Source organism: Nerophis lumbriciformis, linkage group LG18 (genome assembly GCF_033978685.3).
Source record: "Nerophis lumbriciformis linkage group LG18, RoL_Nlum_v2.1, whole genome shotgun sequence".
Taxonomy (NCBI): Eukaryota; Metazoa; Chordata; class Actinopteri; order Syngnathiformes; family Syngnathidae; genus Nerophis; species Nerophis lumbriciformis.
The window spans coordinates 43695092-43713677 of record NC_084565.2 but is presented as its reverse complement, the minus strand read 5'-3'; the positions used below and the strand labels follow the sequence as shown (position 1 = coordinate 43713677).

The following is an 18586-nucleotide window of genomic DNA, read 5'->3' as shown; positions in this document are numbered from 1 at the left end:
TCCTTACTTTTACTTGAGTAATAAATCTCTAAAGTAACAGTACTCTTACTTGAGTACAATTTCTGGCTACTCTACCCACCTCTGCCTGTGAGTGCTTGCAGATGGGGGAGGGGCGGGGCGGAGGGGGAGGAGACAGCAGGACCCGCTGCTCGTTGAGAAGAGCAATGCATGTTTTCATGTTAGAGTAGTCCAGACTTTTTGACTTGGGGGGGGGCGTGTTGGGCTAAAACTATATGTGTGTGTGTGTGTGTGTGTGTGTGTGTGTGTGTGTGTGGGTGTGTGTGTGTGTGTGTGTGTGTGTGTGTATATTAGGGCTGCAACAACTAATTGATTATAAAAATAGTTGGCGATTGATTTAGTCATCGATTCGTTGGCTCTATGCTATGCACATGCGCAAAGGCAATTTTTTTATTTTTAAATTTTTTTAAATTTATTTAATTATCATTATTTTTTTATTATTTTGCGAAACGAGTTTGACCCGGCGAAAATTCCAGACATGCGCTAATAAAATTAATATTTTGCAAAACGAGTTTGACCCGGCGTTAATCCTGAGCCGGCGGTAAGGCCAAGCATGCGCTAATTATTTTGCGAAACGAGTTTGACCCGGCCGTAATTGGAGGCATATATAATACACACTTTTTTGTATTGGATGTTTATCTTTATTTTTGCACATTTTAAAGCAAAATAAGCAATACTTTTACTTTTGAAATGCTTATACTATTGCATAATATTAAGATTTGCACTGGATGTTTACTTTTATATTTGCACATTAAAAAGCAAATAAGCTACTTTTGATTTTGTTAAATGTTAAAAGTTTTAAATGTTTACATTGTTACAGAATATTTTGTCATGTTGTTGTCAATGTTGACTGAGTGGCCATACTATTTTTTGGAAAAAAGAGCCATGCCTTTTGAAAAAACTGGCCTGCATTTATTTTTTCATCTTCATTTTAAATAAAAAAAATAATCGGTAAAAGGAAAAATAATCTATAGATTAATCGAAAAAAATAATCTATAGATTAACCGATTAATCGAAAAAAATAATCTATAGATTAATCGATAGAAAAATCCTTTCTAAGGCTGCAGCCTTAGAAAGGATAGAATTGTAGTCTCTTTTATCCAATTATTAATCGATTGATCGAAGTAATTATCAACAGATTAATCGATTATCAAATTAATCGTTAGTTTTAGCCCTAATATATATATATATATATATATATATATATATATATATATATATATATATATATATATATATATATATATATATATATACAGTGGTGGTCAAAAGTGTACATACACTTGTAAAGAACATCATGTCATGGCTGTCTTGACTTTGCAATCATTATTATGTTTTTGTGATGTAGTGATTGGAGCACATACTTGTTGCTCACAAAAAACATTCATGAAGTTTAGTTCTTTTATGAATTTATTATGGCTCTACTGAAAATGTGAGGGTGAAAAGTATACATACAACATACATGATCAATGTTGGTGATGTAGAAAAGTTCCAATCAAATCAAATGATCTTCATGGCCTCTTAACTTCATGTGAGTGATTATGATTGTTGACGTCTCTGAGCACATTTAAATATGTGATGCAGTCATTAGACTCGCTTACAAACGCCACAATGGGAAAGTCAAAAAAAAACTCAGCACAGATCTGAAAAAAAGAATCATTGACTTGAGCTAGTCAGGAAAGTCACTTGGGGCCATTTCAAAGCAGCTTAAGCTCCCAAGAGCAACTGTGCAGACAATTATAGTATAAAGTGCATGGCACAGTTTTGTCACTGCCACGATCAGGAAGAAAACGCAAGCTATCACCTGCTGCTGAGAGAAAATTGGTCAGGGTGATCAAGAGTCAATCGAGAACCACCATAAAAGCAGGTCTGCGATGAATTGGAAGCTGCTTTGAGAGTGCAGACAGCCTAATTTTCATCAATTAATATATTCTGTAGACATACATCTTTTCCTGAAAGCTGATCTGTCCAGTTTTGGAGTTGATGTCAGCAGGCCAGGGAAGCTAGGGTCGATATTCTTCTCTTGATCATCTTCGGTGGCATAAGGGACGGTGTGAGCCAAGACATCCAGGGGGTTTAGCTCGCTCGTCCGCGGGAACAAACTGCCGCCATTGCTTGCCGTGCTAGCGAGGTCCTTTGTCCCTGAATTGCTCACACACTCCGGCAGATTCAATGGGGGTCTGGCGGCAGATTTCTTTGACTTTATGGTTGGAAATGTGTTGCGTTTTGGACCAGTTGTTCCTCCCAGGGAATTCAAGTCTCAATTCGCTCCCAAGTTCTTTCCGACACTTAAAGCTGAGTTGAAAAAACCACCAGAGACAGAATAGGTATTTTGTTGTATATATTCTCAAAGCTTTGACAACATATAAATATGATTGAGACCAGTCTAACCCTCGAACCTTCTCTCCCCCACACCCAAAATGGTCTGTCTTTCCGATCACACCACCCTCTCTCCCCTCTCCTCTCTGTAGACCAAACAAATGCTAGTCCAAACACACTCCAAAGAACTCAAGGTTATCACACATAGTATGCTTGCTGACAGAGCATCAAGAGAATAAATGGAAAAGACGAGCTGTTTTCAGATATGACTAATAAATGAAAGAAGTACAACTTAAATTCGGATATATGTAAATATCTGCCTCCGACAATTCCCCCTTCAGATCTTCTAAAAAGATCTTTATCACTAGTACAACACTTCTAAAATACGCCCCTCTTTGAGCAAGCTAGTAAAAATTAAAAGCATATGGTTACATGGGAGATAAACGGATGGAATCTATGTCAATGTCGTCACTCTCAGGGAAGGAAACTAGCATTTCTCGAAAGTCACCACTTTGCCAGACCCCCTTCAGTGACATAGCAAACCCAGGTTGTTCAGCAAGCCCCTCAACAGCATCACGAGTCAGGGTGGTCAGTCTCAACAGATTATAAAAAACATAGTTCATGCGTTCTACATTTTTAGTAGCAGTCACAGGGAAAATAGCACCAATTATAGGAGAGGAGGCTACGCCGGATAGTCGAACCTCGGATTCAGGAGGAACAGTGTGGTTTTCGTCCTGGTCGTGGAACTGTGAACCAGCTCTATACTCTCGGCAGGGTCCTTGAGGGTGTATGGGAGTTTGCCCAACCAGTCTACATGTGCTTTGTGGACTTGGAGAAGGCATTCGACCGTGTCCCTCGGGAAGTCCTGTGGGGAGTGCTCAGAGAGTATGGGGTTTCGGACTGTCTGATTGTGGCGGTCCGCTCCCTGTATGATCAGTGTCAGAGCTTGGTTCGCATTGCCGGCAGTAAGTCGGACACGTTTCCGGTGAGGGTTGGACTCCGCCAAGGCTGCCCTTTGTCACCGATTCTGTTCATAACTTTTATGGACAGAATTTCTAGGCGCAGTCAAGGCGTTGAGGGGATCTGGTTTGGTGGCTGCAGGATTAGGTCTCTGCTTTTTGCAGATGATTTGGTCCTGATGGCTTCATCTGGCCAGGATCTTCAGCTCTCACTGGATCGGTTCGCAGCTGAGTGTGAAGCGACTGGGATGAGAATCAGCACCTCCAAGTCCGAGTCCATGGTTCTCGCCCGGAAAAGGGTGGAGTGCCATCTCCGGGTTGGGGAGGAGATCTTGCCCCAAGTGGAGGAGTTCAAGTACCTCGGAGTCTTGTTCACGAGTGAGGGAAGAGTGGATCGTGAGATCGACAGGCGGATCGGTGCGGCGTCTTCAGTAATGCGGACGCTGTATCGATCCGTTGTGGTGAAGAAGGAGCTGAGCCGGAAGGCAAAGCTCTCGATTTACCGGTCGATCTACGTTCCCATCCTCACCTATGGTCATGAGCTTTGGGTTATGACCAAAAGGACAAGATCACGGGTACAAGCGGCCGAAATGAGTTTCCTCCGCCGGGTGGCGGGGCTCTCCCTTAGAGATAGGGTGAGAAGCTCTGCCATCCGGGGGGGGCTCAAAGTAAAGCCGCTGCTCCTCCGCATCGAGAGGAGCCAGATGAGGTGGTTCGGGCATCTGGTCAGGATGCCACCCGAGCGCCTCCCTAAGGAGGTGTTTAGGGCATGTCCGACCGGTAGGAGGCCACGAGGAAGACCCAGGACACGTTGGGAAGACTATGTCTCCCGGCTGGCCTGGGAACGCCTCGGGATCCCCCGGGAGGAGCTGGACGAAGTGGCTGGGGAGAGGGAAGTCTGGGCTTCCCTGCTTAGGCTGCTGCCCCCGCGACCCGACCTCGGATAAGCGGAAGAAGATGGATGGATGGATATAGGAAGGTTCTCGAAACCTGCACAGGATTCACACCAAGTTGTGGTGGGACCCTCCTTGGTTGTCCAATTGCATCAAAGTAAACACCCTCAGGGTTTCTCATCAAATCAAAGGAGCCCGTTACACTCCTCCGAGATAAAACATGGCGTCCTCTGCGGGAAGTTAGAGGCCGCTGAAGGAGGTTCCAAGGGGTGTTAATTTGGTACCGTCTAGGGTGACTGGGGTCACCAGTCTAACCATAGCACAAAGCCCAACGGCTGACGTCGGGATTCTAATGTACAATCTGTTCTCCCCACAATACCAGAATAAGTCAGCTCGTGCCCAAGGGCCTATCCTTGAGCCATCTATCAGGGTGATGCACCAGGAGGGGGTAATGTCACCCAATTTGTAGGGGGATGAAGGGGGTCCTGTAAATTGAAAACACGAGTATTTCAGCTTTTAGGCCACAAAGGGAAGAAGTCGGGTGAAATTGTCAACAGGAGGGTGCACACTAACCAACAAATCACAACCTGGCGATGTGGGTTCAGAAAACAAGGAGATAAGACAGTTTGAGCCATTAGTGTCAGTCAACTCAAAAGGGGCGTGCTAGCGAGGTCCTTTGTCCCTGAATTGCTCACACACTCCGGCAGATTCAATGGGGGTCTGGCGGCAGATTTCTTTGACTTTATGGTTGGAAATGCATCTGCTTTGAGTGTCGCAGGATATCCACACATTCTTGCCATCTCTGTCGTAGCATAGCTTCCGTGGGTAAAGTGTGCGGAACAAACGTCCAATTTCTTGCCACTTTGGCATCTTTGGGCCACTGGTGCAACTTGAATCCGTCCCTGTTGGTGTTGTTACACCCTCCGACAACACACCGACGAGGCATGATGTCTCCAAGGTACGGAAAACAGTCGAAAAAAAAACGGAAAATAACAGAGCTGATTTGACTCGGTGTTTGAGAAAATGGCGGATTGCTTCCCGATGACGTCATCGCTCCGAGAGCGAATATTAGAAAGGCGTTTAATTCGCCAAAATTCACCCATTTAGAGTTCGGAAATCGGTTAAAAAAATATATGGGTTTTTTTCTGCAACATGAAGGTATATATTGACGCTTACATAGGTCCAGAGGTGGGTAGAGTAGCCAGAAATTGTACTCAAGTAAGAGTACTGTTACTTTAGAGATTTATCACTCAAGTAAAAGTAAGGAGTAGTCACCCAAATATTTACTTGAGTAAAAGTAAAAAGTATGTTGTGAAAAAACTACTCAAGTACTGAGTAACTGATGAGTAACATATACACACACATATATATATATATATGTATACATACATTGATATATACAGTATATAATTTATATTTATTTATTTTGCCGTTTTTGTTTACATGTTAATGGTGTTTTAATGAATATACATGCATGTTTAACACATATAGATTCCTTTCTTTCATGAAGACAAGAATATAAGTTGGTGTATTACCTGATTCTGATGACTTGCATTGATTGTAATCAGACAGTAGTTATGATAACGTCCACGTTTTCAAATGGAGGAGAAAAAAAGTTCCTCCTTTCTGTCTAATACCACATGAAAGTGGTTGGTTTTTGGCTTCTTATTTGTCCAGCTTCCATATTCGTTTTTATACACTTTACAAGAAATACATTGGCGGCAAACTCCGTAGCTTGCTAGCTTGCTAGCTTGTTTGCACTGGCTTTCGGAGACTCTTATTTTGAAAGCGCAGGCGCGATGGAGCGGCACTTTTATTGTGAAGACAGGAACTGTGCAGTCAGTCTTTAGGCTTTTGACGGGATGTACGGTTGAAATAAAAAAGGGTATTTTTTCCTTCACACTTTTGATTGATTGATTGGAACTTTTATTATTAGATTGCACAGTACAGTACATATTCCGTACAATTGACCACTAAATGGTAACACCTCAATAAGTTTTTCACACTTGTTTAAGTCAGGTCATGTGACCACCTGGCTCTGTTTGATTGGTCCAACGTCACCAGTGACTGCATCTGATTGGTGGAACGGAGTGAACGTCACCTGTGACTATTTGTTGAAACGCAGGCACTTTGAAGGTCTGTCTGACAGACCAAAACAAACAAAGCGTGCATTAACAGATCGATAAAAATTAGTAGCGAGTAGCGAGCTGAATGTAGATAAAAGTAGCGGATTAAAAGTAGCGTTTCTTCTCTATAAATATACTCAAGTAAAAGTAAAAGTATGTTGCATTAAAACTACTCTTAGAAGTACAATTTATCCCAAAAGTTACTCAAGTAGATGTAACGGAGTAAATGTAGCGCGTTACTACCCACCTCTGCATAGGTCTGGTGATAATGTTCCCCTTTAAACTTAAACCTGCAGGCGGTTATACTTCCGGTTCAAGGCACGAAACAAGAAGTACATTTTGAATCCCGCAGCACCAGCTGTGAGCGAACTTAAGGAAGTGTTTTAAATTGAGAAAAAAAATCATAATGTGACCCCTTTAATGCGCCTTATAATCCGGTGATAAATATATATATATATATATATATATATATATATATATATATATACCGTATTTTCCGCACCATAAGGCGCCCTGGGTTATAAGCCGCGCCTTCAATGAACGGCATATTTCAAAACTTTGTCCACCTATAAGCCGCCCCGTGTTATAAGCCGCATCTAACTGCGCTAAAGGAATGTCAAAAAAACAGTCAGATAGGTCAGTCAAACTTTAATAATATATTAAAAACCAGCGTGATGTGGGCGGGCATGGAGTCGTATATCAACATGGACGGAGCTGCGTGAAAAAAGCCACCCGGCCTCTTCGCGTAAACTTACCTTAACCACTCGCTCATCTTTTCTTCATCCATCCATCCCTTCGAGTTAGCTTTTATGATGACGCCGGCTGGAAAGGTCTCTTTTGGCAAGGTCTTCCTTTTGAATATCACCATGGGTGGAAGTTTCTGGCCATTAGCATGGCAAGCTAGAACCACAGTGAAGGATGACTTCTCATTCCCTGTGGTGCGAATATTCACCGTACGTGCTCCCGTTGTATCCACAGTGCGGTTCACAGGAATATCAAAAGTCAGTGGAACCTCGTCCATGTTGATAATGTTCTCTGGCCGGATCTTTTTTTCAACTATCTTGTTTTTACAATATGCACGGAAAGTAGCCAGCTTTTCTTGAAAGTCTTTAGGCAGTTGCTGTGAAATAGTAGTCCGTGTGCGGATGGAGAGATTGCGTCTTTTCATGAACCGGATCCCTGTCGCTTAGTAGGAGCCATTTTGTGGTCTTTACAGATGTAAACACACAAAGGAAATGAAACGTACGGTAATATCCGCGCGCTTTTTCTTCTTCTACGCGGGCGGGTGGTTGCTTACAGTAGAAGAAGAAGCGCTTCCTGTTCTATGGGGGCGGGTGCTTACCTTGGCGGTTGCTTGCGTAGAAGAAGAAGCACTTCCTCTTCTACGGGGAAAAAAGATGGCGGCTGTTTACCGTAGTTGCGAGACCGAAACTTTATGAAAATGAATCTTAATATTAATCCATATATAAAGCGCACCGGGTTATAAGCCGCACTGTCAGCTTTTGAGTAAATTTGTGGTTTTTAGGTGCGGCTAATAGTGCGGAAAATACGGTACATCCAAAAATCTACACTTGTTGATTTGCGGTAAAAATAAAAAAATAAATAAATAAAACTGGCAGCTCAGGTGCCAAAATGTTACTGAAAAATTGCATTTTTTTTTTATTTACAGTAAAAAAACAAATGTAAATTTTACTGTAAAATTCTGGCAACTGTGCTGCCTTTTTTTAACCATAAAAACAACAGTACTGTTTTTCCATGTACAGTAATATACACTACATTTTGTGCTGAAATTATTGCAATTTAGTATTTTCTTCCTAAAATGAACCAAACCATGACCTAAAAACATTACGGTTATACCAACTGTTTTAAAATAAAGTTGTTTATGGGGAAAAAAGGCAGCAAAAAATACGGTACATATGTGATGTCGTGAGGGCAAAAGTCGCATTTCACTAGAAAAACAACATACTTCATTGTAGTGTTGTACGGTATACCGCTACTATACTAGTAGCGGTATAAAAATGTTTGTCTTGAAAATCATTTTTTGTCTTGAAAATCAACTTTTACCCTGAAAATCATTTTTTGTCCTGAAAATCAACTTTTACCCTGAAAATCATTTTTTGTCTTGAAAATCAACTTTTACCTTGAAAATCATTTTTTGTCTTGAAAATCAACTTTTACCCTGAAAATCATTTTTTGTCTTGAAATCAACTTTTACCTTGAAATCAACTTTTACCTTGAAAATCATTTTTTTGTCCTGAAAATCAACTTTTACCTTCAAAAACTATTATTTCCTTGAAAATCAACTTTTACCTTGAAAATATTTTTTTGTCTTGAAAATCAACTTTTACCTTGAAAATCATTTTTTGTCTTGAAAATCAACTTTTACCCTGAAAATCATTTTTTGTCTTTAAAATCAACTTTTGCCTTGAAAATCATTTTTTGTCCTGAAAATCAACTTTTACCCTGAAAATAATTTTTTGTCTTGAAAATCAACTTTTACCTTGAAAATCATTTTTTGTCTTGAAAATCAACTTTTACCTTGAAAATCATTTTTTGTCTTGAAAAATCAACTTTTACCTTGAAAATCATTTTTTGTCTTAAAAATCAACTTTTACCTTGAAAATCATTTTTTGTCTTGAAAATCAACTTTTACCCTGAAAATCATTTTTTGTCTTGAAATCAACTTTTACCTTGAAATCAACTTTTACCTTGAAAATCATTTTTTGTCTTGAAAACCAACTTTTACCTTGAAAATCATTTTTTTGTCCTGAAAATCAACTTTTACCTTCAAAAACTATTATTTCCTTGAAAATCAACTTTTACCTTGAAAATATTTTTTTGTCTTGAAAATCAACTTTTACCTTGAAAATATTTTTTTGTCTTGAAAATCAACTTTTACCCTGAAAATCATTTTTTGTCTTTAAAATCAACTTTTACCTTGAAAATCATTTTTTGTCCTGAAAATCAACTTTTACCCTGAAAATAATTTTTTGTCTTAAAAATCAACTTTTACCTTGAAAATCATTTTTTGTCTTGAAAATCAACTTTTACCCTGAAAATAATTTTTTGTCTTGAAATCAACTTTTACCTTGAAATCAACTTTTACCTTGAAAATCATTTTTTTGTCCTGAAAATCAACTTTTACCTTCAAAAACTATTATTTCCTTGAAAATCAACTTTTACCTTGAAAATATTTTTTTGTCTTGAAAATCAACTTTTACCTTGAAAATCATTTTTTGTCTTGAAAATCAACTTTTACCTTGAAAATCATTTTTTGTCCTGAAAATCAACTTTTACCCTGAAAATCATTTTTTGTCTTGAAAATCAACTTTTACCTTGAAAATCATTTTTTGTCTTGAAAAATCAACTTTTACCTTGAAAATCATTTTTTGTCTTAAAAATCAACTTTTACCTTGAAAATCATTTTTTGTCTTGAAAATCAACTTTTACCTTGAAAATCATTTTTTGTCTTGAAAATCAACTTTTACCCTGAAAATCATTTTTTGTCTTGAAATCAACTTTTACCTTGAAATCAACTTTTACCTTGAAAATCATTTTTTGTCTTGAAAACCAACTTTTACCTTGAAAATCATTTTTTTGTCCTGAAAATCAACTTTTACCTTCAAAAACTATTATTTCCTTGAAAATCAACTTTTACCTTGAAAATAATTTTTTGTCTTGAAAATCAACTTTTACCTTGAAAATCATTTTTTGTCTTGAAAATCAACTTTTACCCTGAAAATCATTTTTTGTCTTTAAAATCAACTTTTACCTTGAAAATCATTTTTTGTCCTGAAAATCAACTTTTACCCTGAAAATCATTTTTTGTCTTGAAAAATCAACTTTTACCTTGAAAATCTTTTTTTGTCTTGAAAAATCAACTTTTACCTTGAAAATCATTTTTTGTCTTAAAAATCAACTTTTACCTTGAAAATAATTTTTTGTCTTGAAAATCAACTTTTACCTTGAAATCAACTTTTACCTTGAAAATCATTTTTTGTCTTGAAAACCAACTTTTACCTTGAAAATCATTTTTTTGTCCTGAAAATCAACTTTTACCTTCAAAAACTATTTCCTTGTGAAAATCAACTTTTACCTTGAAAATATTTTTTTGTCTTGAAAATCAACTTTTACCTTGAAAATAATTTTTTGTCTTAAAAATCAACTTTTACCTTGAAAATCATTTTTTGTCTTGAAAATCAACTTTTACCTTGAAAATCATTTTTTGTCTTGAAATCAACTTTTACCTTGAAAATCATTTTTTGTCTTAAAAATCAACTTTTACCTTGAAAATCATTTTTTGTCTTGAAAATCAACTTTTACCTTGAAAATCATTTTTTGTCTTGAAAATCAACTTTTACCCTGAAAATCATTTTTTGTCTTGAAATCAACTTTTACCTTGAAATCAACTTTTACCTTGAAAATCATTTTTTGTCTTGAAAACCAACTTTTACCTTGAAAATCATTTTTTTGTCCTGAAAATCAACTTTTACCTTCAAAAACTATTATTTCCTTGAAAATCAACTTTTACCTTGAAAATAATTTTTTGTCTTGAAAATCAACTTTTACCTTGAAAATCATTTTTTGTCTTGAAAATCAACTTTTACCCTGAAAATCATTTTTTGTCTTTAAAATCAACTTTTACCTTGAAAATCATTTTTTGTCCTGAAAATCAACTTTTACCCTGAAAATCATTTTTTGTCTTGAAAAATCAACTTTTACCTTGAAAATCTTTTTTTGTCTTGAAAAATCAACTTTTACCTTGAAAATAATTTTTTGTCTTAAAAATCAACTTTTACCTTGAAAATAATTTTTTGTCTTGAAAATCAACTTTTACCTTGAAATCAACTTTTACCTTGAAAATCATTTTTTGTCTTGAAAACCAACTTTTACCTTGAAAATCATTTTTTTGTCCTGAAAATCAACTTTTACCTTCAAAAACTATTTCCTTGTGAAAATCAACTTTTACCTTGAAAATATTTTTTTGTCTTGAAAATCAACTTTTACCTTGAAAATCATTTTTTGTCTTGAAAATCAACTTTTACCCTGAAAATAATTTTTTGTCTTGAAAAATCAACTTTTACCTTGAAAATAATTTTTTGTCTTAAAAATCAACTTTTACCTTGAAAATCATTTTTTGTCTTGAAAATCAACTTTTACCTTGAAAATCATTTTTTGTCTTGAAATCAACTTTTACCTTGAAAATCATTTTTTGTCTTGAAAATCAACTTTTACCCTGAAAATCATTTTTTGTCTTGAAATCAACTTTTACCTTGAAAATCATTTTTTGTCTTGAAAACCAACTTTTACCTTGAAAATCATTTTTTTGTCCTGAAAATCAACTTTTACCTTCAAAAACTATTATGTCCTTGAAAATCAACTTTTACCTTGAAAATATTTTTTTGTCTTTAAAATCAACTTTTACCTTGAAAAATCAACTTTTACCTTGAAAATCATTTTTTGTCTTAAAAATCAACTTTTACCTTGAAAATCATTTTTTGTCTTGAAAATCAACTTTTACCCTGAAAATCATTTTTTGTCTTGAAAATCAACTTTTACCTTGAAAATATTTTTTTGTCTTTAAAATCAACTTTTACCTTGAAAAATCAACTTTTACCTTGAAAATAATTTTTTGTCTTAAAAATCAACTTTTACCTTGAAAATCATTTTTTGTCTTGAAAATCAACTTTTACCTTGAAAATCATTTTTTGTCTTGAAATCAACTTTTACCTTGAAAATCATTTTTTGTCTTGAAAATCAACTTTTACCCTGAAAATCATTTTTTGTCTTGAAATCAACTTTTACCTTGAAAATCATTTTTTGTCTTGAAAACCAACTTTTACCTTGAAAATCATTTTTTTGTCCTGAAAATCAACTTTTACCTTCAAAAACTATTATGTCCTTGAAAATCAACTTTTACCTTGAAAATATTTTTTTGTCTTTAAAATCAACTTTTACCTTGAAAAATCAACTTTTACCTTGAAAATCATTTTTTGTCTTAAAAATCAACTTTTACCTTGAAAATCATTTTTTGTCTTGAAAATCAACTTTTACCCTGAAAATCATTTTTTGTCTTGAAAATCAACTTTTACCTTGAAAATATTTTTTTGTCTTTAAAATCAACTTTTACCTTGAAAAATCAACTTTTACCTTGAAAATAATTTTTTGTCTTAAAAATCAACTTTTACCTTGAAAATCATTTTTTGTCTTGAAAATCAACTTTTACCTTGAAAATCATTTTTTGTCTTGAAATCAACTTTTACCTTGAAAATCATTTTTTGTCTTGAAAATCAACTTTTACCCTGAAAATCATTTTTTGTCTTGAAATCAACTTTTACCTTGAAAATCATTTTTTGTCTTGAAAACCAACTTTTACCTTGAAAATCATTTTTTTGTCCTGAAAATCAACTTTTACCTTCAAAAACTATTATGTCCTTGAAAATCAACTTTTACCTTGAAAATATTTTTTTGTCTTTAAAATCAACTTTTACCTTGAAAAATCAACTTTTACCTTGAAAATCATTTTTTGTCTTAAAAATCAACTTTTACCTTGAAAATCATTTTTTGTCTTGAAAATCAACTTTTACCCTGAAAATCATTTTTTGTCTTGAAAATCAACTTTTACCTTGAAAATCATTTTTTTGTCTTGAAAATCAACTTTTACCCTGAAAATCATTTTTTGTCTTGAAATCAACTTTTACCTTGAAAATCATTTATACATCTGTGTAAATACCAAACTAATGTTGTGCTGTCCTCCTGCAGGCTGGAATGGGTGGAGATCATCGAGCCGCGCACGCGGGAGCGCATGTACGCCAACCTGCTGACGGGCGAGTGCGTGTGGGACCCCCCGCCGGGCGTCCGCATCAAGCGCACGGGCGACAACCAGTGGTGGGAGCTGTTCGACCCCAACACCTCGCGCTTCTACTACTACAACGCCTCCACGCAGCGCACCGTCTGGCACCGCCCCCAAGGCTGCGACATCATCCCGCTGGCCAAGCTGCAGACGCTCAAGCAGCACACGGACGGCGCCGAGCCGCGTCCGGCGAGCGGGGGCGGCGCCTCGGCCGACAACAGTCCGGGTCGCAACAGCGGCGTCAGCCGGGAGGGAAGCACCTCCTCCTCGCTGGACCAGGAGGCGAGCGACAAGCAGGGCGGGAAAGAGGAGGCGGAGCGGTGAGTGAGAGGCTGACTTTTGACCTCCCCTTCACGGCTGTGATTGGTCCACGCGCCTCCCACGGGAGGACAAATGTTTTGCGAGGTCATTTTCTTAACGAGCTGCCTCTGCAGTCATAACGTGACGCATCAATTAGCATCTCATGGCAGCCTGCCCGCCAACTCTGTGGCGGGCCAGTGTTAGCTGCCTGAGGGTTAGATGAGGACGTCGGCATGACCTCCATTACATCATCGTTATTAGCAATCACACTTCTTATTGGCTGTGCAGCGTCTCTCTCTCTCTCTCTGCAGAGCTGCTGGAGTGGCAGTTTGTCCTCTCGCTAACATGCACATGGCTCCGCCTCCCCGCACAGCCAAGGTTACGAGAGAAAGAGCGAGGATGGATGACATGCATCTAGTCGTTTTCACTGATAATAATAATAATTTATGTTATTTGTAAAAAGCACTTTACATTGAGTAAACAACCTCAAAGTGCTACAGTGTATTAAAAAAATAAAAATAAAAAGATAATAAAAAATAATAATAAATAAAGACTAAAACAGCCAAATAGCTAGAACTTGTATGCATATATCTAAAAAAAAAAGAAGGTTTTTTTTAAAAGCATCCACAGTCTGTGGTGCCCTCAGGTGGTCAGGGAGAGCGTTCCACAGACTGGGAGCGTCGGAGCAGAAAGCCCGGTCTCCCATTGTTCGTAGCTTTGTCCTCGGAGGTTGGAGGAGGTTAGTCTGTCCGGAGCGGAGGTGTGGTGTGGAGGATTTGGGGGTAGAGGGGGGGCATTTCCATGGAGGCACTGGTTGGTTAGTAGGGAGACTTTGAAGTCAATCCTGAGTGGAACAGGAAGCCATTGAAGGGATTTGAGAATTGGTGTGATATGGTCATATTTCCGCACTCATCAGGATCCTAGCAGCACCGAGGGCCACATTTTATGTTATGTTTGGCCCCAGAGGGCCGCTTCTAATAATGAACACTATTATTACACAATTTTTTAATGCATTTTATTAGTAGATTTTTTTAAATGAAAAAAAATATGGTAAATTGCAATAATTTCACTTAAAATGTAGTGCATATTACTGTAAATGGAAAAGCAGTACTGCTGTTAAAAAAAAACAGCTCAGTTGCCAGAATTTTACTGTAAAATTTACGTTAGTTTTTTAACTGTAAATAAAAAAACTGCAATTTTACAGTAAAATTTTGACACCTGAGCGGCCAGTTTTTTTTGTTTACTTTTACCGCAAATCAACAAGTGTAGATTTTTTGGTGTATTACTGTAAATGCCAAAACGGCACCACAGTTTATTACAGTAAAAAAAAAGTACAGTTTTTTTTGCATTTAGAGAAAAATGCTGTAAAAACCACAGTAAATTTGACCATGATAATAATAATAATAATAGATTTTATTTGTAAAAAGCACTTTACATTGAGTAAACAACCTCAAAGTGCTACAGTATTATTACACCATTTTTTTATGCATTTTATTTGTAGATTTTTTTAAACTAAAATGTACAAGAAATATGGTAAGTTGCAATAAATTCACTTAAAAATGTAGTGTATATTACTGTAAATGTAGTGTATATTACTGTAAATGTAGTGTATATTACTGTAAGTGGAAAAACAGTACTGCTGTTTTTATAGTTAAAAAAAAACCGTTCAGTTGCTAGAATTTTACTGTAAAATTTACATTAGTTTTTTTACTGTAAATAAAAAAAACTGCAATTTTACAGTAAAATTTTGACACCTGAGCGACCTTTTTTTTTTGTTTACTTTTACCGCAAATCAACAAGTGTAGATTCTTTGGTGTATTACTGTAAATGCCAAAACGGCACCACAGTTTATTACAGTAAAAAAAAAGTACAGTTTTTTTTTCATTTAGAGAAAAATGCTGTAAAAACCACAGTAAATTTGACCATGATAATAATAATAATAATAATAGATTTTATTTGTAAAAAGCACTTTACATTGAGTAAACAACCTCAAAGTGCTACAGTATTATTACACCATTTTTTTATGCATTTTATTTGTAGATTTTTTTTCAACTAAAATGTAAAAGAAATATGGTAAGTTGCAATAATTTCACTTAAAAATGTAGTGTATATTACTGTAAATGTAGTGTATATTACTGTAAATGTAGTGTATATTACTGTAAGTGGAAAAACAGTACTGCTGTTTTTACGGTTAAAAAAAACAGCTCAATTGCCAGAATTTTACTGTAAAATTTACGTTAGTTTTTTTACTGTAAATAAAAAAAACTGCAATTTTACAGTAAAATTTTGACACCTGAGCGGCCCGTTTTTTTTTGTTTACTTTTACTGCAAATCAACAAGTGTAAATTTTTTGGTGTATTACTGTAAATGCCAAAACGGCACCACAGTTTATTACAGTAAAAAAAAAGTACTGTTTTTTTTGCATTTAGAGAAAAATGCTGTAAAAACCACAGTAAATTTGACCATGATAATAATAATAATAATAGATTTTATTTGTAAAAAGCACTTTACATTGAGTAAACAACCTCAAAGTGCTACAGTATTATTACACCATTTTTTTATGCATTTTATTTGTAGATTTTTTTTAAACTAAAATGTACAAGAAATATGGTAAGTTGCAATAATTTCACTTAAAAATGTAGTGTATATTACTGTAAATGTAGTGTATATTACTGTAAGTGGAAAAACAGTACTGCTGTTTTTACGGTTAAAAAAAACAGCTCAATTGCCAGAATTTTACTGTAAAATTTACGTTAGTTTTTTTACTGTAAATAAAAAAAACTGCAATTTTACAGTAAAATTTTGACACCTGAGCGGCCTTTTTTTTTTGTTTACTTTTACCGCAAATCAACAAGTGTAGATTTTTTGGTGTATTACTGTAAATGCCAAAACGGCACCACAGTTTATTACAGTAAAAAAAAAGTACTGTTTTTTTTGCATTTAGAGAAAAATGCTGTAAAAACCACAGTAAATTTGACCATGATAATAATAATAATAATAATAGATTTTATTTGTAAAAAGCACTTTACATTGAGTAAACAACCTCAAAGTGCTACAGTATTATTACACCATTTTTTTATGCATTTTATTTGTAGATTTTTTTTAAACTAAAATGTACAAGAAATATGGTAAGTTGCAATAATTTCACTTAAAAATGTAGTGTATATTACTGTAAATGTAGTGTATATTACTGTAAATGTAGTGTATATTACTGTAAGTGGAAAAACAGTACTGCTGTTTTTACGGTTAAAAAAACAGCTCAATTGCCAGAATTTTACTGTAAAATTTACGTTAGTTTTTTTACTGTAAATAAAAAAAACTGCAATTTTACAGTAAAATTTTGACACCTGAGCGGCCTTTTTTTTTTGTTTACTTTTACCGCAAATCAACAAGTGTATATTTTTTGGTGTATTACTGTAAATGCCAAAACGGCACCACAGTTTATTACAGTAAAAAAAAGTACTGTTTTTTTTTCATTTAGAGAAAAATGCTGTAAAAACCACAGTAAATTTGACCATGATAATAATAATAATAATAATAATAGATTTTATTTGTAAAAAGCACTTTACATTGAGTAAACAACCTCAAAGTGCTACAGTATTATTACACCATTTTTTTATGCATTTTATTTGTAGATTTTTTTTAAACTAAAATGTAAAAGAAATATGGTAAGTTGCAATAATTTCACTTAAAAATGTAGTGTATATTACTGTAAATGTAGTGTATATTACTGTAAATGTAGTGTATATTACTGTAAGTGGAAAAACAGTACTGCTGTTTTTATAGTTAAAAAAAACGTTCAGTTGCCAGAATTTTACTGTAAAATGTATGTTAGTTTTTTTACTGTAAATAAAAACACTGCAATTTTACAGTAAAATTTTGACACCTGAGCGGCCTTTTTTTTTGTTTACTTTTACCGCAAATCAACAAGTGTAGATGTTTTGGTGTATTACTGTAAATGCCAAAACGGCACCACAGTTTATTACAGTAAAAAAAAAGTACTGTTTTTTTTTCATTTAGAGAAAAATGCTGTAAAAACCACAGTAAATTTGACCATGATAATAATAATAATAATAATAGATTTTATTTGTAAAAAGCACTTTACATTGAGTAAACAACCTCAAAGTGCTACAGTATTATTACACCATTTTTTTATGCATTTTATTTGTAGATTTTTTTTAAACTAAAATGTAAAAGAAATATGGTAAGTTGCAATAATTTCACTTAAAAATGTAGTGTATATTACTGTAAATGTAGTGTATATTACTGTAAGTGGAAAAACAGTACTGCTGTTTTTATAGTTTAAAAAAAAACGTTCAGTGGCCAGAATTTTACTGTAAAATGTATGCTAGTTTTTTTTACTGTAAATAAAAAAAACTGCAATTTTACAGTAAAATTTTGACACCTGAGCAGCCTTTTTTTTTTGTTTACTTTTACCGCAAATCAACAAGTGTAGATTTTTTGGTGTATTACTGTAAATGCCAAAACGGCACCACAGTTTATTACAGTAAAAAAAAAGTACTGGTTTTTTTTCATTTAGAGAAAAATGCTGTAAAAACCACAGTAAATTTGACCATGATAATAATAATAATAATAGATTTTATTTGTAAAAAGCACTTTACATTGAGTAAACAACCTCAAAGTGCTACAGTATTATTACACCATTTTTTTATGCATTTTATTTGTAGTTTTTTTTTAAACTAAAATGTAAAAGAAATATGGTAAGTTGCAATAATTTCACTTAAAAATGTAGTGTATATTACTGTAAATGTAGTGTATATTACTGTAAGTGGAAAAACAGTACTGCTGTTTTTACGGTTAAAAAAAACAGCTCAATTGCCAGAATTTTACTGTAAAATTTACGTTGTTTTTTTTACTGTAAATAAAAAAAACTGCAATTTTACAGTAAAATTTTGACACCTGAGCGGCCTTTTTTTTTGTTTACTTTTACCGCAAATCAACAAGTGTAGATTTTTTGGTGTATTACTGTAAATGCCAAAACGGCACCACAGTTTATTACAGTAAAAAAAAGTACTTTTTTTTTTTTTCATTTAGAGAAAAATCCTGTAAAAAACACAGTAAATTTGACCATGATAATAATAATAATAATAGATTTTA

The 18586-nt window shown here is 34.7% G+C and overlaps 1 protein-coding gene across 1 annotated transcript in view; it reads left to right on the top strand.

Annotated features, from left to right (window-relative positions):
- Positions 1-18586, top strand: part of arhgap39 (Rho GTPase activating protein 39) — a 104399-nt gene that overhangs the window by 65623 nt on the left and 20190 nt on the right. Inside the window, exon 2 of the mRNA XM_061978434.1 lies at positions 13078-13488. Coding sequence (XP_061834418.1) covers positions 13078-13488 — 411 coding nt within the window. The remainder of the gene's footprint in view (positions 1-13077; positions 13489-18586) is intronic.